The sequence below is a fragment of the Heptranchias perlo genome, chromosome 20, assembly GCF_035084215.1.
Source record: "Heptranchias perlo isolate sHepPer1 chromosome 20, sHepPer1.hap1, whole genome shotgun sequence".
Lineage (NCBI taxonomy): Eukaryota > Metazoa > Chordata > Chondrichthyes > Hexanchiformes > Hexanchidae > Heptranchias > Heptranchias perlo.
The window spans coordinates 46,882,337-46,907,041 of record NC_090344.1 but is presented as its reverse complement, the minus strand read 5'-3'; the positions used below and the strand labels follow the sequence as shown (position 1 = coordinate 46,907,041).

General features: G+C 44.0%; 1 protein-coding gene across 1 annotated transcript in view; it reads left to right on the top strand.

The window, feature by feature from the left end:
• Nucleotides 1-24,705, top strand: part of LOC137335803 (histone acetyltransferase KAT6A-like) — a 125,626-nt gene that overhangs the window by 39,120 nt on the left and 61,801 nt on the right. Inside the window, exons 3-4 of the mRNA XM_068001241.1 lie at nucleotides 16,065-16,173; nucleotides 20,333-20,448. Coding sequence (XP_067857342.1) covers nucleotides 16,065-16,173; nucleotides 20,333-20,448 — 225 coding nt within the window. The remainder of the gene's footprint in view (nucleotides 1-16,064; nucleotides 16,174-20,332; nucleotides 20,449-24,705) is intronic.

The following is a 24,705-nucleotide window of genomic DNA, read 5'->3' as shown; positions in this document are numbered from 1 at the left end:
GCCGCTTGATAGCACTGCCGACGGCACCTTCCATCACTTTGCTGATGATGGAGAGTCGACTGATGGGGCGGTAATTGGCCGGATTGGATTTGTCCTGCTTTTTGTGGACAGGATATACCTGGGCAATTTTCCACATTGGTGGGTATTTATTATTTAGCTGCTGGATTTTCAGATTTGTCAAATTCTGGAGGCCTAAGACAATTGAATTTCTGCAACCTTATTCTTCAAATGTATTTTCCCTCTCTTCGAGGTTCCCCATTGATCAGCTGAGAGACAACCTGCTCCAAAGTCTGATAATTTGTTTGTTAGTGGTGTGGCTCAGGTACTGGGGGAAGTCCCTGCTCTTTGTCTTGTATCTTTAATGTCGACCTGAACAGCCAGACAGGGCCTCAGATTTATTCCCTCTTCTGAAAGACAGCACCTCAGACAATGCAGTGCACTTACAGTGTTGCACTGAAGTACCAGCCTTCATTATCTCAAGTCCTGGAGTACGCATAAGCCCATAAGCTGGTGATTGAGTGGCAAGAGTGCTACCAGCTGAGCCGTCAGTATTGACAAAATTATGATAATTCATGGTAAAAGAATATTGAACCTATTTTTTGTTAATCTGTTTGGATTTATTGGAGTGAATGCTGATGGAGAGATCATTGTATCAGTATAGGATTTACATGTAATATCGTACTGAACACCCGAGTTCTGGCCTTATGTAAGTGTAATAGAATCAGTAACTGATGAAGCTGTTATGTGTCAGTCCACAAGAGTTGGGAGTTAGAAATACATCTGGGATTGATCTGGCTTACCAACGCTTGCATTTGGTGGGAGCCTCATCCATGAGATCGCGATTACCACAGTTCCAAGAACGCAATCTTAAGCCTTCATGACAAGTAATTGTCAGCAATGTTTTTCCTTTGTTTCACTGGAAAGCAAGAAAAAGCATGTTAGTGGTACTTGCATCTGCATCTAGATGGGCCGTGAAGACAGAAAGAGATAAAAAGGAAAATAGAAGAAAGATCCAAAGTAGTGAAAGAGACTGGGAAAGAGGAGGCGAGGTAAGGACATAGATGCCACTTTGCGCCTGTATTGAAGCAGACAGTCATCGTTCCGTATCCACGGTGATATAAGCAGGAGCCATGCTTTTGCTGCCTGTGAATGTTGTTGTGAAGTTGGAAAGGCAGGGCTTCAAATACATGGTACACAAACACGTAAAGAGAGCTGCTGACTGGCCTTCCCACTGCCAGTGTGTTCATTAATGACTAAAGGTAACTGACAAGCAGGCCCCCAGAGTTTGTTTAATTTGAAAAAGTTACCCTTTTTGACGAGGCTTCGCTTTGCTTTTCAGCCAATGTCCGCCCATGTTTCCCGGTGTGGAATCATCTCTTTCTGGTGATTTCTGATAGGTGACAAGCTGGAAGCGCTTCTTCCTGTAGTTACTAGCAGACTGTAGTGATAACTGGAGCAGCTGCATCAATGGTATTAGGACAGCAAGCTGGATTAAAACATGGACAGACCGGTCCTATTGACCTGTGTGATGAACGCCACTTTTAATCAGGTTTGTGTTTTATGATGGTAGGTAGGCAATGCCTCGTGCTTGTCATCAAATCGTAACTCAAAATCTCACACCTCAGATGTGGCATGTGATGTGAGCTTCAGGTTTGACTGAGCCATTCAAGGGAGATTCAAGAAAGACATGAACTGTTCAGACTCTTGAGTGGCCATCAAGCCGCTACCATACAACGGATCACTGCTCGTTGTTTAATCGACTGAGAAAAACTTTCAGGAAATAAATGCAGATGAATGGATACGCCCTCCTGCGCTTTGGGTTCAGGTGGAGGTCATGGGTGTGACTGACTGACGCCAGACAAGCTTGTTTTGCTCTGAAAATTCCCAGAGGCACAGTGGACTCAGACAAGATTCTTTATCTGCTGCTCTGCCCAAGGCTGTGTTTCAAATTAATGTTTTAACAAATCCAGGGAAATAAAATGCCCCCAACCTCTCTCCCCAGTGCTCTCAAACTCTGATTCCCCTTCCTCATATTCCCATCGCCTGGGACTGCCCCCTCTGCTCCTCTTTTCACCCCATCCCCCCCAGTTCTCTCAGATCCCAAGATCTCACTGGCACGACTGTGGTGACCCCTAAAGCCTCAGCCACTACTCCTGTATCACCACCCTGCCTGCTTATTTCACATCACTCACTACACTCACCTCTATCATCGTTGATAATGGTGGAGATCACCGGAGCCAACATCTCACTATCAGGTTTGGAGTTAAATAAGTTTATTCTCCTCCTCTCTGGGCCTATTCTCCTCTCAGTTCCTTCCTCATCGTCACCTCTTGTTTTCCTCACTCCCACCTGCACAACACTCATTGTGCACTCGCACTATCTCTTTCAATTCCTCACTCTTTGATCAGTCAAGCACTCGCCCTGTACTATATCCACATTTGCTGACTCACTTTGATTTACCACCACTCAACTCAAACCCGAAGCACCCATCTCAATGCCCCCAGATCCTGGCAGCCTCTTCCCCAGTCCTTTGACCTCGAGTATGCCCCCAATGCTTGTACATGTAACAAACCCCTTTCCCAGTGCTACCAGGTTGTGGGAAAACCCATCTCCAGTACTGTGAGCCTGGCCATTCTCCCTGCCCCCCCCCTCCGCCTGACACCGAGCTATAAGACCCTGGAACCCTCTGCCCCTAATACTGAGACTGACATCAACACCTCTCTCAAACCTTTGCAGATACTGGTTCCCTCTCCAACCCAGTGCACTTGGGAGCGTCTACCCCGGTGTTGCCATACCTGATGTAGATTTTTGGTCGCCCACTGGAAGACCCTCTGATTTGGTGCTGTGTTCAATATTAAAATTCTCCATTAAACGTGCAACATATTTTCCCCTCAGAATATTTGTCCCACATGATATGATTAAAGAACTCCCAACTTCACTAAGGACGAGCTAATGTGAGTGATTCAGCCAGTGCTGAAAACCTTCTGATTAGAGAAAAATAAATGTATCTTCTGTGTGAGCTAAAAATAGTTATTTGGGATTACTCCACATTCACCCACAATATGATTTGTTGTAAAATGAAATGTACCTGTGTGGTGGGATGCTTGCTTCAGTTAATTTGAGGAAAATCACTGCCCTTGGATGTGTGGACTGCTGCATGGTCTGGAGCTGCTGGCCCGGGCATGTTCAAGCTATTGGCTCTTGGGCCACGGCAAGGGTTAATCATTCTCTTCAGTGCAGATAGCCACACACAGGTATGTGTAATATTTCCATGTCACTGCCGTTTTAGTGGGGTGGAACTGTGAAACATTCAGCTCTGATCACAGCAGTCGCTCTTTAAACTCTGACCTGCTCCCTCACTGTTACAGCAGGGTTTGCCTGGAGGTGGGAGTTGTACTATGTAACCTGTGCTCTCACAATACTGAATGCTGCTTCCTCAGACAGTTGGGATGAGTATACATTACTGGGTAGCCTGGAGCTGTGAACCTTGTTTTCTGAGCCAAAGGAGGAATATTAATCCTCTTTTTAATTATTCCGCGCAAGTGATTATTAGGTGAGCAGAAAGCTCTGCTTCTGCCATAATCTTTCACACATGTACAAACTTTGAATCAAGTGAACGGCTGTAATTTGCATTTGCATTTATATGGTGCCATATCACACCAAAAGTAGTATCAAATGTCTTGTTTTATGTCTTTCGGATGAGACATTAAACTGAGGCCCCCATCTTCCTGCTCAACGGGACTTAAAAGATCCCATGACACGATTTGACCTGACTAACATTTATCCCTCAACCAACAGCCCAAAATGGAGTATATGGTATTCTATCTCGCCACTTTTTGGGACCTTGCTGTGTGCAAATTGGCTGCTGCATTTGCCTGCATAACAACAGTGAAGTACACTTCAAAAATACTTAATTGGCTGTGAAGCGCTTTGGAAGATCCTGAGGATGTGAAAGGTGTCAAATAAATGCAAGTTCTTTTTTTGGATTTTGTTCCAGTGTCAGCTTTTTATTCAAAGGTTTTTGTTTGGTTCCATGCAAACTGTTGTGAATGTATTTTAGGTGAGGCAAACTAATGTGATCCACTACACTGTGATACAGTGGATTCTCCAGTGCACATAAAGAAAAGCAGAGGCTTGAGATCACTGTGGCTTACACCACTCAACGCATTGGTTATTGGTTACTGTCTGCACCTGATGCACTGAGTGACACTCACACACTGTTCCCATCCGATGCACTGGCCATTGCTCACGAGCTGTTGCTATCAAAAGCACTGAGCAGCATTCAATACAATGAGCAGCAGTCACACTTTCCCATATGATGCACTGGACAACACTTGTGCGCGCACTCCAAATTATACATTGGTCATTGTGGAAAATTGGAGGAAGAATTGCCCTGGACCATTTTGACACAGTCCCTTGTAGTTATCTTCAAACTGGCAAAGATAAATGGTTGGGAGTAGGTTATCTGGCTGACTTCTGAGCTGGGAATAGTGTATGTTTCCAGGCGACGCACGTGGGAAAGATGCGGAGAAAATAAGATGCGAATTCAGTGCTGACCTCACTAAAAAGAAAAGTGCTTGGGCATGGTATGTTTCGCCACACTTTGACTCAAACCTACAGTTTCTGTTTGACTTTCTCTGCATCCTCTTTTGCCCCTTTTGGAGTTGCATTTTGTACTGCAGAGGGACATTTGCTGGAATGTGCATTCTTGTCGGATGGACCATGTGCAATGTAATTACTTTTTCAAAAGTACCCCTCGGTTTAATGAAGTACCATAAAATCTGATATCCACAAAACACCCGTGAATCTTAGTCCAGCCAGTGGTCAAACTGTAGGTGAATTCTGGCATCGTCAGGTTTTCAATGTTAGAAATCTCAGCAAGATGTCACTCAATTTAACAGTAATACAGGGTGCTTCAGAAACATAATTTTACAAGTAGTAATAGCTTTGTCAGTCAGGATATTTTGTAAAATGATTCCAATTGCTGCACCATAGAGCTTTGTTCCAGTGGTTCATCACCAGGTACTTTTCTGATCATGTTGGTGCAAGCCGGTGAGATGAAGCATCTGCTCCCTGAAATGAAAAATGGGAGTACAAGTCACCCTGGACTGCACCTGTGTATCTCCAAGGGGCTTGGCACAGAGCAGCATTAGCCGAGCAGCCAGCCTCAGGCAGGAATTGGTGCAGGATGTTGCAGAAAGATTAAACCTGAAGTGCAGAGGGAAATGAATTTTTTAAAAAACGAGGATAAAACAAAATAGTAAATTCACACTTAAGTGGAAAAGAGATTCATTTTGAAGGAACCGTGTTTTCATGAGCAAGCAATTGCCAAACCTTTCTTCATCTGTTTACACACAATGCAGTAATGTACATTGTTTTAGAATACACAAGTGTCATCGTCGGAACGTGACTTAATTGTGGTGAAAATGAGGCAAACCAAACAAATTTCATGATGTCAGTGCCCCTTTGAAGAGGGAGTCCTCACCATCAGGACCTCAATTCGAGAGAGAGTCTCAACATCAGAATTCCGTCACTTGCAAAAGATTATAAAAACGTGTTTTGCCTGCACTCAAGGTGAACCAATGATGGACTCTGTACTTGAATAGTGTGAGAAGCACTTTTCCATTCATGCACGGTCATTATCTTTCAGCAGTTCTTCTTTATGCTGTCAGTGTAAGTGGCTGCTCCAAGCACATTCACTGTTTCTTTTTATGAGACAATTACAAAAGAGGTAGTTGAGTTGAGACTGTCTTCTAACTATTTCAGCCCCAAAAACTTGCTGAGAAGGTTTGAGAAACCATGAGCTTCTGAAGTGTACAATTGGTTCAATGTGTGCACATCTTTATATTTGGTCTCTCATGCTTTACTAATCATCCCCCAGATGTGGTATCTTACATCAGCAGTAACTCATGTGGCTGTACCGATTTTGCTTTGTGAAATAAATTTAATTTGAAGAAATATTTAATTCTTGGGTTTGGGAGACTTCTGATTATGAGCATATTTTCACATGGCCACATAAATCTGATTTAAATATTATAGCCATAATTTGCTACAGACGTACCCAAGATGGCAGTAATTTCACTTCTGGCGATGTATTATCAGAGGATGGGCTATTGTTACTGCAAATCTGTAATTCATTTGACTGATGAAAATTAATTTGATGAAAATTTGCTTAAATGATTTTGAGTAACCAGTATCCCTTGGGTAGGATTAGTTAGTCAAAATGTTAATATCTTGTTAATACCACTAACAAGCTAAGTAAGCATAATAATCAAAAGAAAGGGACCACAGAATTTGACTCTGGCTGTTCAATTATGAATGGCATTTTCTTGGGGTTGGGTTGATGGTACTGTGCTTTGAGTTCCCACAGTGCATTTCAATGTACAATCCAGGAACAGAAAAAATAAGTCTCTTGCCTCATCTCTCTGGTCAGTTTACTGTTCCTGCAAGAGTAAACTTGCTGAGTGACAGCCATAAGCAAAATGTTGACTCACTGCAAAAAAAATGAGCCATTTTGAGCCCTGTTTTATGCAGCCATTTGGCACTAAGAGGAATAAATTTCCATTCCTTGCAATCCTCTCCCCCACCGTGATAAAATCAGGTACATACTTAGGTACATGCCAACAAGTTATTGAGTGAATCTCTGTGGGAATACCAGTTGATTCACAGGAAGTGTTTGCATCATCAGTTAAGTCAGTGAGATGCAAGGATCAATAAAGTTGCAATGCACAGGAGCAAGCTGAAATGGCAGCCTTGCAGAGAGTACCACCCTGGGGCCTGGCTCCATTCGCTGCCTTTCCAGCTCTTGTTAATTTTCCTCCATACTCCTTCACAAGCAATTTAGGAATTTCAAAGCACCAACCACCTGATAGTGAAGCCCCACAGAGCATGAAAAGAAACGCTGAAGTTAATAAATGAAGGTTGCTTATCTTTTGAAACATGTCCTGAGTTGATTGTCCACCTGTCTTTTTAGAACCTGTTCAGCAATGTGTTCCCACACATAGTTACCCTCCCCCTCTATTACCATTTGCTTGGTGCATGAGGCAGGTCTCAGCCGACTTGGTCTTGTGTGTGTGTGTGTGTGTTTTGTCCTTTTCCGTCTTTCCTTCCTCTTGCCATGTAAGTCACTCTACCTATTTCCCTCTGGCACAATATAAACCAGGAACTCGCTGAATGAAGATTTCAAGACACCAAACATTCAGTGGCATATGCAATTTGGAACTGCATTCAATCTTTTTTCTTGAATCTAGTTGTGACCAGCGGTATAGTTTGCCAATATTTTGGCATGAAGAAATTAATTTCTTCTTCAAATAACCTGCCAATCAGAGCATTGCATCTTTGGATGACTTAGACTTGTATCAAATGTAACAAAGGTTCTTTTTTAAAATCTCATAAAGCCTCATATGCTGTCATTTAGCTGCTCAAACCCAGCACTTAAATAATTTTTGGAGATGGGGCTGAAAACTAAAGGAGCTCATGCCCTGATATGCCTTTTGAGAAATTACAGCTTTCATAGTCTCGACAGACTTGTTCTTCTTCTGGCAGGATCCTGCAAGAGAGCAGAATTTAATGCAGTGAAATTGGGACTCAAAATTCTTTCCAAAGCTTGCTAATTAATTCCAGCTAAAGCTTTTGCTTTCAGCCTGCCACCACAATCTTCGTACAATTGCCACCAATTCCATCCCCCCCATTCCCACCCACTGTTTGAGGGAACCAGAATATTCGCAACCTCAACATCCTGTTAATCCTCAAGCTGAGCTTCTGACCCCGTATCCTCTCCATCACAAAGACCAGCTACTTCCACCTCCGTAATATTGCCTGCCTCACCCCATCTGCTGCTGAAACACTTGGCCAGCGTCCCGACCTTCACCCTCCAGAAACTCATCCAAAATGCTGCTGCCCACATCCTGTCTAGCAGCAAGACCTGCTCAACAATCACCCCTGTTCTCGCTGACCTAAACTGGTTCCCGGTCCCCCACCCCCATAAATTTAAAATTCTCATCCTGGTGTTCAAATCCGTACATGACCTTGCCCTTCCCTGAATAACCTCATCCAGCCCGACAACCACCCCCCTCTCAACCCCTCTGCAATGCCCCGTTAGTCTGAGTTTGGCCACTTGTGCATCTCTCCTCCCTTTGCCTCACCATTGGTGTGTGTGCCTTCAGATGTCCAGGCCTCATGCTCTGGAGTTCCCTCTGCCCCTCCACCTCCCTCTCCTTCGTTAAGATCCTCAAAATTCATCTCTTTGACTAAGCTCTTAGTCACCCCTCCTAAGATCCCCTTTTTTGGCTTGGCGTTCAACTCTGTGAAGCACTTATGGATGTTTTTTCTGTGTTAAATGTGCTGTATGAATACAAGTTGTTGTTGTAGTTCTGACATTCATTATGGAACTTGACAGGGGAACCTCAGCACGTTAAGGCCTAGATACAGCTGCAGGGGGAAAAGAAAGACGGCGGTGGGGGGGAGGGGGGTGGAATTGATAGGCATATCAATCAGGATTACTCTTCACACCTCTTGGAGAGTCGAGAATGAATAGTGGCGCACATAATAGATCAGGCTGTCTTTTTGCACTTGACGCCTGACGCAGGCAAGAGAAAAGTGAAGTAACTTGGAGTGTGCGGGGAAGAGAGGAAAAAAATAAAAACAAAAATGTCGTCCGTGTGCATTGTAAACATTGCACTAAGTCTGCCCCCTCATACTTCCGTTTCTAAAGCAGCCCTCTCTCATTCCAAAGTGATTGATCAGCACAGCAGTATGCCTCAGCACAGAAATGTGTCAGTATTTCATGTTTTAAATTTTTTGAATTAGTTGTTACCTGGGTGAACTTGCTCCGTGAGGTGATCCTCACTCACTTCAGCCAGCAGTCGATGCTCACTGATTGATCTGGCTTGGGTTTCAAACACAGCTCACAGCACTGGGTAAAAATCCTGCAGAGATTCACTCTTCTGAGCTCCAGAACTAGCCCATTTATCCAGGGATAATTGATTCCGAAGCAATACGGTTTAAGTAGATTGTTATTGACATGGGTTAGAGAGCTCCAGTCCCTGAGGCAGTGAGGTCAGGATGTCAGGTTTCCATAGATCCATCCTGCCCTGTGTACACACTGTGGCAGTCTGGCTGCAGACTGCTTCAATAGTCTGCCCTGCAGCTGGAATGGAGGGAGGGCTATTACTGGTGAAAATGTCAGTGGATGCTTATTTCACTGGATGATTATCACTTAAAACAATGTCACCAGTGCAGCTTGTACTGTGAAATGCAGTTGAATCGGTCGTTTTCAGCTGACATTTTAGTTTTATTGGCTAAGAAGGCGGCAATTTCATAGGCAACTTGTGCCATTTTATACAAACCTGTTTGGGTGGTTGCATGGTTTTCACGCAGGGGAAAAGACAGCATGGGTGTGCCAGCCCAACGTGCCACATAACTTCAAGAAATTGCTTCATGACCTTCATTCCCCACTTTCTGAGTTTCCCATCTCATTCAGTTGGAAGCACTGGTTAAAGGACAGGTCTCTCAGGCCCAAGTTACACAGTTTGATGAGGAACAGCATTGACCTAAGTGAATCCAAATGCATACAACCCTCAAGTTCAAACCATCGATTCTCTCCCACCACTTGCATTCATTGCATCACACCTGCCTTTTCTCGGGGTAAATCTGCTTGAGGTGGTATACCTTAGCTATTTTATTTCCACAGAATACCAACTTCCAGTTTTACATCCATGCCCCTCGCTGAGGAGAGTACATAGGGCATCTTCGCTCCGAACATGTGGAGTGAGTATCGTCCAGCCATTCGCACTGAGTACTTAGAAATGCTGCAGCTGCACTATGGCAATGGTTGTGAGTTCTTAGTGATGGAATAAACCAAGCTTTTTGTTCAGAGTTGAAAAGAACAACTCTGGGTCCTCTTTTAGTCGTGTCTACTGCTGAAGGTATGAACTTTTCCTGATCCAAAGCGGGGGGAAAAGCTTCAGAAAAACGAGTTCTCTGAGGTGGGGAGGAAGTGAGACAGTCCAGTTTCTTTATTATCAGTTTTGTTACTAGAATTTTTCAACTACTGGTGGCCTGCTGTGCATTGAGCATCTCCACAATATTCTCCCACAACAGTGAGAGCTGTGATGATGTCTTGCCCCCACTTGAAAAATAAATAAACAAAAATAATAATTTATATTGTGCCTTGTCACATTGAAATACCTTAAATGCTTCACACAATTAATTACTTTTGAAATAGAGGGACTGTTGTTATGTTGGAATGCACATTGTAACATTGTAATGTTTTAGGCAGGAGGGAGATCATTGCCCCATCAAGCCTAATCTTGGAAACCTCCCATCAGTTTGCTTCCCGTGATTCTGGAACTCATAGCCCCATATCTCCTTCCGAAGAGGAATTCATCCTGTCCTTTTTTTTTTTACAAACCTTCACTGGGATTTCTGTTCCACTACCCTTGTGAATAACAATTTTCAAATTTCTATCATCCTCTCAAGTATAAGAAATGTTACCTAAATTTCCTTAACTTCAAACTGTGCACTCTAGTCCTCAACTCCTTTGCCCGATAAAAGACCTATGAAAATCTTCAAGTTCCGTCTCATCCTGCTCTTCTCCAGAGAGTTAAGTCCCAGGGTAGACCATCTTTCCTCATAACTCAGCTGTCTTAAGTTCAGGAATCAACCTCGCAGTCTCTGTGGATTCCATCCAATAATTCGACATTCATTCCATAAAATAGAGCTCAAATCTAAACACAGTGCACAGTTAAGCCTGACTATGGCCAGATACAACTTAACATCACCTCCTTAGACCGATAAGTCATACCTTTCGGTTCGCATCCCAACATTTTGCTTTCTTCATTGCCTGCCAACACTGAGTATAAGATTTTAACATCCCATCGACCAAAACCGACAGACCTCTTTATTAGTTCATGGATGTTGCCGTTTAATATGTAGTCCACATTCTCGCTTCATGTACCTAATCCCATGAGTTCAGACTAATTTTGTTGAGCTCCATCTGCCACCTCTCAACCCATTGATCTAGCTTGTCCAGATCCTTGTGGATTATCACAGTGTTAGAATCATCACCCACTGCACCCAATTTGGTGTCATCCACAAAACTGGATGATATCTGTTCTCTAAATCATTTATGAAAATCGTAAATGGCTATGCCCTAATTCTTTCACCCCACTTGTTTGTTCATTCCTTCATATTCTCCATATCTGGGCTAAGTTCATGAGAATAGCAGCCAAAGACCTAACTAGCATCCTGCAAATTCATGGAGCACTTTATTTCAAGAATACTTTTGAATCAGCGAATGTTTGGTTTCATACATTCCTTCTGATGTTGACATTTTCCACGTACCATTTGGAGTCAGTCCACTTAACTTCCCAGAGAGTCACAAATATAAATCAGGTAATACTCTCTGCTTCTGCAAGGGCCTTGTTTCTTCACAATGTTTAACCAAGGACATGAGCAGGATTGAAAACATTTTGAAGACATTTTTGTGAAGGGAAAAATATTTGTTTTGAAAGCTCCTGCAGCACTGGAGATGTTCAATGATAGATGTTCCCATTCCTCCATCTCCCAAAAACAAGGAAGGAATGGAACATAGGAACTTGAGGAGGCCATTTAGCCCCTCAAGCCTGTTCTGCCATTCAATGAGATCATGGCTGATCTGTGACCGAACTCCACGTATCCGCCTTATCCCCATATCTCTTAACACCTTTGGTTCACAAAAATCTATCAATCTCAGATTTGAAATGAACAATTGAGCGAGCATCAACTGCTGTTTGTGGAAGAGAGTTCCAAACTTCTACCACCCTTTGTGTGTAGAAGTGTTTCCTTACTTCACTGCTGAAAGTCTTGGCTCTAATTTTTAGGCTATGCCCCCTAGTCCTAGACTCCGCAACCAGCGGAAATAGTTTCTCTCCATCTACTCTATCGGTTCCCCTTAACATCTTGAAACCTTCGATAACACATCACCAAGTCATCCAGCAGCAACTTGGCAAACATATCTTAGATGCAAATGGACAGATTAGTGACCTGGTTGTGAAGGCAAAGCTGTAACCATGAATGTAGAAGAGTCGTCCTTCAGCATAAGTGAAATTCCTGAAGAATTCTGTGGTTCTGTGAAAAATTAGCTTCTTAAGAGATATTCAGTGCACCTGCTCCGTGTATGCACGCAAGGATGGTGTGCTTGCTTGAGCTCCCGTGCTGCTGCAAAGATGTACAGCAATGAATTGGCACCATAATAGAAAATACCAGCATTTGTGCTGCAAATGACAGCCCTCGTCGACTATGTTCCTACAGTTGGTGACCTCTAGTGGTGGAAATTCAGCACAATGTGGGAAATAGGAAGAAGTTGCCTTTTGCAGATTTAAAAGGGTTAAAGTCCAGGAAAGCACTTTTTATTCAAAATATTCCTCTCGTAAAAGAAAATGATCAAGTTTACTGTCAGTTTATTTGACATCCTGTTGAAAATGTCTGCTTTCCTGCTGGCATAGAGTTCTTTTCGTCGGGTCTGCATCCCTGCTCAGCCACTCCAGTGATAGCAAGCACTTTGTGCAACGTGGTTCCCTTTGGTTTTGGGCAGCTGGAGAGCAGCTCTTCGACTGGTTTGAAGCTCCACCACCTGCTGTTTATAATGGAGCCGCATGGGGCACTGCCTGTTACCAATGTTCCCAGAGCAGCCCAGCGGTGAGGGAGGTCGTAATCAGATCTCGGTGCTGTCAAGCAAAGTTAATAACATTTATTCTGCCTTTGAATTTCCTTCCTCTTTGAGAAAGGTCACATAGCTCTCTTTCCAAAAAAAATTGCCATCTAATGGTTGCATGTGTACATAGTCCATCGTTCGGAGTAAGGAAAAATGAGGAAACTGAGATGTCAGACAAGTACATCAATATTAATTATTAATATACATTGTACAGTTCAACCATGTATAGATGCATGTTGGGATGTGGAAATATACAGAAAATACAGAAAAGACATGAGATACATAAGTTATGTAGCCATCACCACAATTTATATTTTTGTGAATCACTGTGTCTGCATATTAATTCCAGATTGATTTTTTTTTAGTTCTTTCCTACTTTTAAAAAATGATTTAAAACCGTTTAATTTGGGTTTTTTCTTCCTCCCATGAAGATCAGGTGACTGACAGCTTAATACATCTCGTGATCTGATTCTGTTGGGCTTTCAGTGTGTGGGTCAGTGTCAGCAGGATACTCACAGATATGAGGCAGACTGCGAACCAGATTGAAAGAATGGTTGAGACGTTGTGTTCTGGGGAAGTCCGAGGAGCAGGTGGGAAATTGGCCGAGCAGGTAGAAAGTGAGAAACCAGCTGGGAAGAGAGACAGCAATCAGGGAGGCAGATGGATTCTGAGAGGGAGAACAGCAGGTAGTGCACAGGCCAACAAAAGAGGGAAAAGTGAAAGATGGAAAGGGATAGAAACAAAGACTGTTACAATGCTGTAAATGGGTCGGGCGAGAAGTTACACATGCAAATAGCATACTTTGAAGCTGTTCCAACACTGGTCAGGGGTATGCATAAGTTACTGAGTGTAAACTTTACTGTGAACCCAACCTGTACAGTATAACGTTAAAGACCAGAACAGTAACATGGTCTTCGACTCAAGGCTCAGTGGTAGCTTCTGAATTGGAAGGTTGTGGGTTTCAGCCCCACTCCAGAGACTTGAGCACAAAGTCTAGGCTGTCACTTCAGTGGAAAACTGAGGGAGTCTTTCGGATGAGACATTAAACCGAGGCCCTGTCTGTCATCTCGGGTGGATGTAAAAGATCCCATGGGACTATTCGAAGAAGAACAGGGGAGTTCTCTCCTGGCCAATATTGATCCCTCAACCAACAACTAAAAACAGATCATCTGGTCATTTATTTCTTTGCTTTTTGTGGAATCTTGCTGTTTGCAAATTGGTTGCCACGTTTCCTACACTATAACAGTGTTAATACTTCAAAAGTAATTGGCTGGAAACTGCTTTGGGACCTCCTTGAGATCGTGAGAGGTGCTGTATAAATGCAATTTCTTCTGTAACTTTTGTTCATTGGAAAATTATTTTCAATATGGATAAGTGTGAGGTGCTGCATTTTAGTTGGAAGAATAAAGAGGGCACATACTGCTTGGATAATAAGTCTAAATGGGGTCGAGGAGCAAAGGGATCGAGGGGGACACATTCACAAATCACTAAAAGTAGCGACACAGGTTAATAAGGCCATTAAAAAAAGCCAACCAAGCACTGGGGTTCATTTCTTGTGGGATAGAATAGAGAAGTTATGTTAAATTGTATGGAACTGTGGTTGGATCACACGTGGAGTACTGTGCACAGTTCTGGTCTCCATTTTATAAAAAGGATATAGAGGCATTATAGAAGGTACAAAGCTGATACCAGAACTGAGTGGATATACTTATCAGGAAAGGCTGAACATGCTAGGGCTCTTTTCTCCAGAAAAGAGAAGGCTGGGGGGTGAGTTGATAAAGATCTTCAAGAAAATGTTTCCACTTGTGGGGGAGTCCAAAACTGGAGGTCATAAATATAAGATTGTCCAATAAATCCAATAGGGAATTCAGAAGAAACTTCTTGACCTAAAGAGTGGAAAGAATGTGGAACGTGTTTCCAAACGGAGTAGTTGAGGCGAATAGCATAGATGCATTTAAGGGGAAGCTAGATAAACACGTAAGGGAAAAGGAATAGAAGGATATGCTGATAGGGTAAAATGAAGAGGGGTGGGAGGAGGCTCATGTGGAGCATAAACGCTGGCATGGACCAGTTGGGCCAAATGGCCTGTTTCTGTGTGGCAGACTCGAACTCGATATCGGGACACACTGCCATTATGCAGGCTTGGTACATTCTAGTAGCTGGAAGAAATAACAGAGCTTTTCAATGATCGCCCACAAAGGCAGATGCTCAGTGAGCTGTTGATGGAGTGTGGGATGCAGCATGAGCCGTCCGTCAACAGGTAACACGGAGGAGTACAGTGATGTCTGGTCTGTGATGATGTACATTTCTTCGAAGTTGTTGTCACCAGTGTTGGAATTCTCTTAAAGCATGCTTCCAGATTTGCATGTTTTATTGCTTCGCTTTCAAAGCACCGTAACGTTACAGTCAAGTGACTTCGTTCTAAGTTTCTAAATTCTCAATCCGCTCCCTGCAGATTGACAGTGTCTGATGATGAGAGACAACTATCAATAGGTAGGCAGATGACAGAATTCCGATAACCCGACTGGGTGAGACTGGAATCGTTATGTAGGAAAAGTCCACCTTTGTAGATGAAGTTTCTCTGAATTAGATATCCTGGCTCTGAAGTACTCAATTTTTGGTTACACTCTGTTGAAGTCAGCACTTGGACCCTGCAGCATTGCTGTAGACATGTTTTACAATTTCATGTGTAGCAGAAAATGTGTAGTGTGAAAATGGTACCTATTTTAGACCCAGTGTCCGTCAAGGAAAACAAGCAGTTGACACCGTTGATTGCAAACTGCTAACTACTGTCACTAGCCATCTCGGTGCTAATGTGTCTCTTCATATTTTTACCAAGTTGGCTCCATAAAACTGCATGAAAGTGACATGTGAATTTTGATTTTAATATTTTTGAATTATAATGGAGAGACCTCCTAAATGATGAGGAATGATGGAGTGAGGCAGCTTATTATTTGATCATTGACTGCAGCATTATTTTTGAGATGAATGTTTTGGGTTCAAGCCCACTTGGGGACTTGGTTTAAGAACTCAAACAGCTGACACTCCAGGGGAGTGGAACCTCGAGGGAGCACTGAGTCTTCAGCTGTATCAGACTTCAGATGTGGGCGTAAATGGCAGTTTGTCTACCTCACTTGGTGAACCATCCAAATCCCATGCCAACTGATACAAAGAGCAGGGGGTGTCCCCAGACTCTTATGCAAATATTACTTGGGCCCTCATTGAGTCTCTTCAGGTTAGTTGACAATATTTATCTCTTTATAAACACCAGGCTTGTGCTCCATTGGCACGAATGGTCCACATGCTGACTGTACTGTTGTGCACCAAACCAACTCTTGAGAATAATATTTTTGCTTTTTTCTGTCAATAGCCCCGTGCAGAGCCAATTCCAATCTGTGGGTTTTGTCTGGGGACAAAAGAGCAGAATCGGGAAAAGAAACGCGAGGAACTAATTTCGTGTGCAGACTGCGGTAATAGTGGTATGTATCCCTCCCAACTTTTGATAACATTTAAATCATTTCAGCGGCACTGGTTGAATTTTGATAAAGTAAGTTCAAGTTATTGTTATTGGCTGAGGGATGTTTTGGAGCTTGATAGTCTCTGTGTGTATGGATTTTTCTGGTGTGTGTAATCTGTTTTAACAATGTTGAGAATGCAACATGCTGTATCATGGAGCACTGGGGTTAAGGTGTGTGTATGCGATTTCTCCGAGCAACAAATTCACAGACACTCTCATTTTACCTGATCTGTCGGTGCCAGGAGTCCAGAATAAGCATGATAATAGATGATTGAGTGAACCAGCCTACAACTTAGATTAAGGGCAGCTAACATTTCAAAGCTCAAGAGCCAGAGAAAGATTATTGTCTTTACTTGTATGGCAACTGATACTCTCATTGTAATCACACGAACAGAATGAATAAAGTTTTAAAACCTAGCTAAACAATGTGGCTTTTGGCATGCTTTGTTTCCAACCATTTACATTAAATTTGTATTTTTCTTTGATTACCTGTCATTCTTTCTCTCCCTGCCTTTTTTTTCACTTTTATTTTCCGTCATGTTCCAATTTACCCTTTTCTCTCATTGTTTCTGTCCTGATCTCTCAATTCCCATTCCCTCTTCTCTCTTTCCCCTTTCCCTCCTTTGCACTTATTTCTTCTCTGTCTATTTTCTCTTCCCCTCTTTCTCATTCCCTCTTCTCTTCTCTTTTCCTCATTCCCTCTTCCACCTCTGTCATTCCCTCTTTACATTTTTCTCTTGCTCGTTTTCTTTGTATCTCTCTGTCCCTCTATGTATCCTATTCTTTCTCTCTCTTACATTATCTCTCTCTGTCTTTTTCTCACATTTCCTCTCTCCATTTCTAATTTAATCTCTCATTCTATTTCCCCCCTCACCTTTCTTTCTCTAATTCTCTCTCTCTCTCATTATCATGTCTTAAACAGTTAGCAGCAGTGGCTTGGAGTCTCATAAATCCGAATGTTGTCTTTTAGTCCTGGTAACACAACCTGGCTTTTTGTCTGTTGCAGAGGCCAATAGCTTCAAATGTTTTGGGCTTGTGGTGGTGGATGCACTGTTAATTCCTATTTAAATCTTTGCCAACTCCAGACCAGTTAACTATTTTCAAGGCTGAGTGTATGCAACATTTTCCTCCCCATTCGATACGGTATCACATTGAAGCCACAGTTGTAGGTGAATTGAAACAAGTCCACACAAATATGAACAGAGACCCAACTACATGTCATATTGAGGGGTGTGGATTAGAAAGTCCTGTTTTCCAAGGATGTCTCTACTTATCCCAAAAGACAGACCCAATTCTGTCTTCAGCTACCCTCAGTGTAGTTCATAACTTCAGCCTAATCTTGTTTCTGTTCCTCGCTCCCCAAATTATAGTCCTTTGGGACTAAAGATAGTGGTTCAGAGATTTAAAGAAACGATGAAGCTTCCCGACCTGAATATTAGCTTTATTTCTAAAACGAGCGAGGTATATGTAATTTTGTAGAGCTGTTCACGACCAGTTCAAAATATAAGCGCTTTCAAAACAAATTCCTGGTTCCCAGATTAGTGCTCGGAACCAGCCAAGAGAGGGGAACGACCATCGGGAGCAGCACAAGAATGACCAGGACAGGCTGATGCTGGGCAAGAGAGTGGGATCAATTGGTGACCCTGAGTGGGACTGGGACCCGGTGAGTCGAAGCTGGGCAAGGAGGCGAGGGTGAGCAGGACAGGGTGGGCGGAGGTTGGATTTGAGCGTGAGTGTGGATGGGCACCAGGATAGGGGCGGCCAGGCAGCACGGGTGGCAAAGGCACGAGGCTGGAGCAGGAAGGCCCAAATGGATCTGTGATGTGGAGATGCCGGTGATGGACTGGGGTTGACAATTGTAAACAATTTTACAACACCAAGTTCTAGTCCAACAATTTTATTTGAAATTCACAAGCTTTCGGAGGCTTCCTTCCTCAGGTGAATGTTGTGGAAAAAAAAAACATTCACCTGAGGAAGGAGGAAGCCTCCGAAAGCTTGTGAATTTCAAATAAAGTTGTTGGAGTATAACTTGGTGTTGTAAAATTGTTTACAAATGGATCTGAACAGCAGACTGAGACTGAGGCCAGAGTGGGGAGCTGGAAAGGGGAATTGTAGCCTTCGAACTGGTAGGCATCCCCTGAATGAACCTTCAGTTGAACTGAATAAAAAGGAGATAAAATGTTTAAATGTTGACAGTAATACATTAGAGCTGTGCCTGGAGCTGAAGCAACAGTGTCTAGAGCACGGGGGTGGGGGGCCTGCAAGGCAAGTAATAATAGTATTGCCTCAATTTAAAAGCACTTCTATGCATTACACCCAGGTGCAGCTGCAGTAGTTTAAAACTGGTTCTTTGCCCAGGCATGGAAAAATTGTGACACAGGAAGTAAATGTGGCAAATAGGAAGTGCATGCTCGATGCAAGACATGTATAATTTATTAGCTGGCTCTCAGAATGCAAGGAAGGCTGCTGTTCTGCTTGATTGGGTCCTTTGTTGTTTTGCGAGACTGGCATTGGTCAGTGTGTGTGGGCAGGGCCAGCTAAAAAAGCATTTATTTCAGCTACAGAGGATCTGCATGTCGCTCTTGAGATGCCAGTTGTCCACACCTGATACAGCTATTATTTCAAACCAACATCAACTAACACCACTAACATGATTGTTTCCTTATAAAACATCTTATTCTGCTTCACGCTTGTTGGTCGGTGCAGCTCTAATTCAAATGAAGATGTTTCATGTTGCTCCCTCAAGAGGAACCTGAAATTAAAGCAACACCACACTTGTGTTGTTGAGAGTCAAAGGCTGAAACTTTGGAACATTTTATTTGTTGAATAATACTTGTGTCTGCTCTGTTTGAACAGACTCAGTATAAATTGAACGAGACTTTAAAGAGATTTTTCAGATGATTTTGTCCTTTGGATTGTCCTTTTTTTTCTCTTCACTATTGTACAAGCAACAGGGAGAGATTTTTAGTCTCGAAGTGGGAATGACATGGTTGGTGTTGCAGCCAGTATTTCTGTTCTGTGGCACTGCCTGAACAGTAGTTATTGTGGTGTCACGGGGATGTGTGGCACCGCCAGTTCCTCAGTGTACGACTGGAAGTAACGCGACAGCAAATAGCTCCCATCCACAGTACTGGAGCACTCCACAACCCCATTTCCATTGTTTCAACCCCCAGGGAAACGACCCCCCTCCCCTCCCCCAGGATTTCAACTCCCAACTCCCCAGTGCTCTGTGCACTGACACTATCCAGTGCTCCGATACCCCAAAATCACATTCCTACCACTATCTAACAATTGCAGTTTCTTTACCATGATCTTTTTTTGGATCTTGGGCTTAAAAAAGGCAAGACATGTAATTTGGTACATATTTAAACAAACATAATAATTGGCACTCGAGTTACGATTTCCATCAAAATGTGGACACAATTTAAACCTGAAAATACATTCCCATAGCACGTGGGAATAATATAAACTTAATTTCAGTTGTCATAAATCATTGGCCCTGATAATTAGCTTAAAACATGTTGACTGACTCACTGTGAGTAAAGCCACCGATGAGCCACTGGTATTGACACTTGAGTGTGGTGTCAAACACACATCTGTTACACTTCATTACAGTTGTAAACCAGCCTTAAAAAATGAAAAAGAAAGCCAATCATTGACCTGGAACTTATAAGCATGTACAGTTGCCCCCTCACCTCAACAGTTACAGTTATTTGGATTTGCCCATTTAGAGCTTGAGCATTCAAGTTATCCGAAAGGGACAAGCCAGGTTAACAGCTGAACATTACAGCTGTGCTGCAGACCCCACACAACGCCATGGGAGTTCTCCTAACACATTTATGTTGATGTGACTTTACCTTTTCAGAGTTAAGATCCAATTCGAAGTGTTTGAAATCAAGCCGTATGCTCGAAGATGTTGAGCATTCTTGTTTTACCCTTTCTCCTCCTGTCACATAGTTTTTTTTTGTACAAACATTCCAATGCAGCACCTGCTACCCATCTATAAAATTGGGTTGATAATCTCTGTTTAGGATAACTTGCGATGATGGAGTGATGGCTGTGTGTATGCGCAGTGAATAATACGGTCACAGACTGAACTTCAGCTCTTGTTGTGTTTCCAGGTCACCCGTCCTGTTTGAAATTCTCTCCGGAACTAACGGCTCGTGTGAAGGCCTTACGATGGCAGTGTATTGAATGCAAGACGTGCAGCACCTGTCGGGACCAAGGGAAAAATGCTGTAAGTAACCCGTCAATCTATATGATGGAAAATCCTTAAAGTTTGCCCCAAAAAAAGAAGTGGAGTAGGTCGCAACAGAGTTGGAAACGTTCGTTAGGACTACCTTGTGTTGCTGTTTATCAGATTTTTTGCGTTGAGTAAAACCCATCACCACTCATATAAGGAATAGGTTGGTATCTTGAGAGATGCCTTTAAAATGTGTTAATTTGCCATGAACTGATGTCAGTTATTCTTAGCTTTGAATTCCAGTAAGCTCCATTGGATTCTTGTTTCCCCCCTCACAACACCATATTTGAAAGGATCTCTTGTAATATGCAATCAAGAAAGAATGAACTTGGATTTATATAGCATCTTTTATGTTTCCTTGGAGCATTTTGAGTCGGGCACAGGGGTGAAGTGCTGGTGGTTGCATATCTGTCACTGGTGCTGATGATAGTGGAAGAATCATAAAATGATACCGCACAGAAGGAGGCCATTCAGCCCATCGTGCCTGTGCCGGCTCTTTGAAAGAGCTATCCAATTAGTTCCACCCCCCTGTTCTTTCCCCTGCAAAATTTTTCCCTTCCAGTATTTATCCAATTCCCTTTTGAAAGTTACTATTGAATCTGCTTCCACCGCTCTTAGGGACAGTGCACTCCAGATCATAACAAATTCTCCTCATCTCACCTGTGGTTCTTTCCAATTACCGTAAATCTGTGTCCACTGGTTACTGATCCTTCTGCAAATTGAAACAGTTTCTCCTTATTTCGTCTATCATGATTTTATTTTTATTCGTTCATGGGCTGTGGGCATCGCTGGCGAGGCCAGCATTTATTGCCCATCCCTAATTGCCCTTGAGAAGGTGATGGTGAGCTGCCTTCTTGAACCGCTGCAGTCCGTGTGGTGAAGGTTCTCCCACAGTGCTGTTTGGTAGGGAGTTTCAGTATTTTGACCCAGCGACGATGAAGGAACGGCGATATATTTCCAAGTCGGGATGGTGTGTGACTTGGAGGGGAACGTGCAGGTGGAATTGTTCCCTTGTGCCTGCTGCTCTTGTCCTTCTAGGTGGTAGAGGTCGCGGGTTTGGGAGGTGCTGTCGAAGAAGCCGTGGCGAGTTGCTGCATTCTGTGGATGGTACACACTGCAGCCACAGTGCGCTGGTGGTGAAGGGAGTGAATGTTTAGGGTGGTGGATGGGGTGCCAATCAAGCGGGCTGCTTTGTCCTGGATGGTGTCGAGCTTCTTGAGTGTTGTTGGAGCTGCACTCATCCAGGCAAGTGGAGAGTATTCCATCACACTCCTGACTTGTGCCTTGTAGATGGTGGAAAGGCTTTGGGGAGTCAGGAGGTGAATCACTCGCCGCAGAATACCCAGCCTCTGACCTGCTCTTGTAGCCACAGTATTTATATGGCTGGTCCAGTTAAGTTTCTGGTCAGTGGTGACCCCCATGATGTTGATGGTGGGGATTTGGCGATGGTAATGCCATTGAATGTCAAGGGGAGTTGGTTAGACACACTCTTGTTGGAGCTAATCATTGCCTGGTGCGAATGTTACTTGCCACTTATCAGCCCAAGCCTGGATATTGTCCAGGTCTTGCTGCGTGCGGGCATGGACTGCTTCATTATCTGAGGGGTTGCGAATGGAACTGAACACTGTGCAATCATCAGCGAACATCCCCATTTCTGACCTTATAATGGAGGGAAGGTCATTGATGAAGCAGCTGAAGATGGTTGGGCCTAGGACACAGCCCTGAGGAACTCCTGCAGCAAAGTCCTGGGGCTGAGATGATTGGCCTCCAACAACCACTCCCATGTTCCTTTTTTGCTAGGTATGACTCCAGTCACTGGAGAGTTTTCCCCCTGATTCCCATTGACTTCAATTTGATTGGGGCTCCTTGGTGCCACACTCGGTCAAATGCTGCCTTGATGTCAAGGGCAGTCACTCTCACCTCACCTCTGTAATTCAGCTCTTTTGTCCATGTTTGGACCAAGGCTGGAATGAGGTGTGGAGCCGAGTGGTCCTGGCGGAACCCAAACTGAGCATTGGTGAGTAAGTGCCGCTTGATAGCACTGTCGACAACACCTTCCATCACGTCACTGATGATTGAGAGTAGACTGATGGGGTGGTAATTGGCCAGATTGGATTTGTCCTGCTTTTTGTGGACAGGACACAACTGGGCAATTTTCCACGTTGTCGGGTAGATGCCAGTGTTGCAGCTGTACTGGAACAGCTTGGCTAGAGGTGCAGCTAGTTCTGGAGCACAAGTCTTCAGCACTACAGCCGGGATGTTGTCGGGGCCCATCGCTTTTGCTGTATCCAGTGCACTCAGCCATTTCTTGATATCCCGTGGAGTGAATCAAATTGGCTGAAGACTGGCTTCTGTGATGGTGGGGATATCGGGAGGAGGCCGAGATGGATCATCCACTCGGCACTTCTGGCTGAAGATGGTTGCAAACGCTTCAGGCTTGTCTTTTGCACTCACATGCTGGACTCCGCCATCATTGAGAATGGGGATGTTTGCAGAGCCTCCTCCTCCCGTTAGTTGTTTAATTGTCCACCACTATTCACGACTGGATGTGGCAGGACTGCAGAGCTTTGATCTAATCCGTTGGTTGTGGAATCGCTTTGCTCTGTCTATAGCATGTTGCTTCTGCTGTTTATCATGATTTTGCACACCTATTAAAACAACATTAAAACAATTGTAAACAATTTTACAACACCAAGTTATAGTCCAGCAATTTTATTTTAAATTCACAAGCTTTCGGAGGCTTCCTCCTTCCTCAGGTGAACGATGTGAAAATGAAATCCTCGAAATGAAATCGCATTTATAATTCACAGAACAATGCTTGGTGATTACAGACAGTTTTTTCAACTGCCTGTTGCCAAGGCAATCAGTGTGCAGACAGACAGGTGTTACCTGCCAGGTCTCAGAATATACAAATCACCAAAAAAAACAACAAACAAAAAAAAGAGATAGAGAGGTAGAAACATAGAAAAGACAGCAACTGACCCGTTATATTAAAAACAGATAACATTTGTTCGCTGGTGGGGTAACGTGTAGCGTGACATGAACCCAAGATCCCGGTTGAGGCCGTCCTCATGGGTGCGGAACTTGGCAATCAATTTCTGCTCGACGATTTTGCGTTGTCGTGTGTCTCGAAGGCCGCCTTGGAGTACGCTTACCCGAAGGTCGGTGGATGAATGTCCATGACTGCTGAAGTGTTCCCCGACTGGGAGGGAACCCTCCTGTTTGGCGATTGTTGCGCGGTGTCCGTTCATCCGTTGTCGCAGCGTCTGCATGGTCTCGCCAATGTACCATGCTCTGGGGCATCCTTTCCTGCAACGTATGAGGTAGACAACGTTGGCCGAGTCACAGGAGTATGAACCATGCACCTGGTGGGTGGTGTCCTCTCGTGTGATGGTGGTATCTGTGTCGATGATCTGGCATGTCTTGCAGAGGTTACCGTGGCAGGGTTGTGTGGTGTCGTGGACGCTGTTCTCTTGAAAGAAGCGAAGAGGCCATCCCCCATGGACAGGCCCTGCGAATACACAGGGTCTGCTCAGACGAGGAGGAACGCGATGGACACCTACAGACGCTGAAAGACGCCCTCGTAAGAACGGGATATGACGCTCGACTCATCGATCGACAGTTCCGACGGGCCACAGCAAAAAGTCGCATAGACCTCCTCAGGAGACTAACACGGGACGCAACCAACAGAGTACCCTTTGTCGTCCAGTACTTCCCCGGAGCGGAGAAACTACGCCATGTTCTCCGCAGCCTTCAACATGTCATCAATGAGGACAAACACCTCACTATGGCCATCCCCACACCTCCACTACTCGCCTTTAAACAGCCACCCAACCTCAAACAGACCATCGTTCGCAGCAAATTACCTAGCTTTCAAGAGAACAGCGTCCACGACGCCACACAACCCTGCCACGGTAACCTCTGCAAGACATGCCAGATCATCGACACAGATACCACCATCACACGAGAGGACACCACCCACCAGGTGCATGGTTCATACTCCTGTGACTCGGCCAACGTTGTCTACCTCATACGTTGCAGGAAAGGATGCCCCAGAGCATGGTACATTGGCGAGACCATGCAGACGCTGCGACAACGGATGAACGGACACCGCGCAACAATCGCCAAACAGGAGGGTTCCCTCCCAGTCGGGGAACACTTCAGCAGTCATGGACATTCATCCACCGACCTTCGGGTAAGCGTACTCCAAGGCGGCCTTCGAGACACACGACAACGCAAAATCGTCGAGCA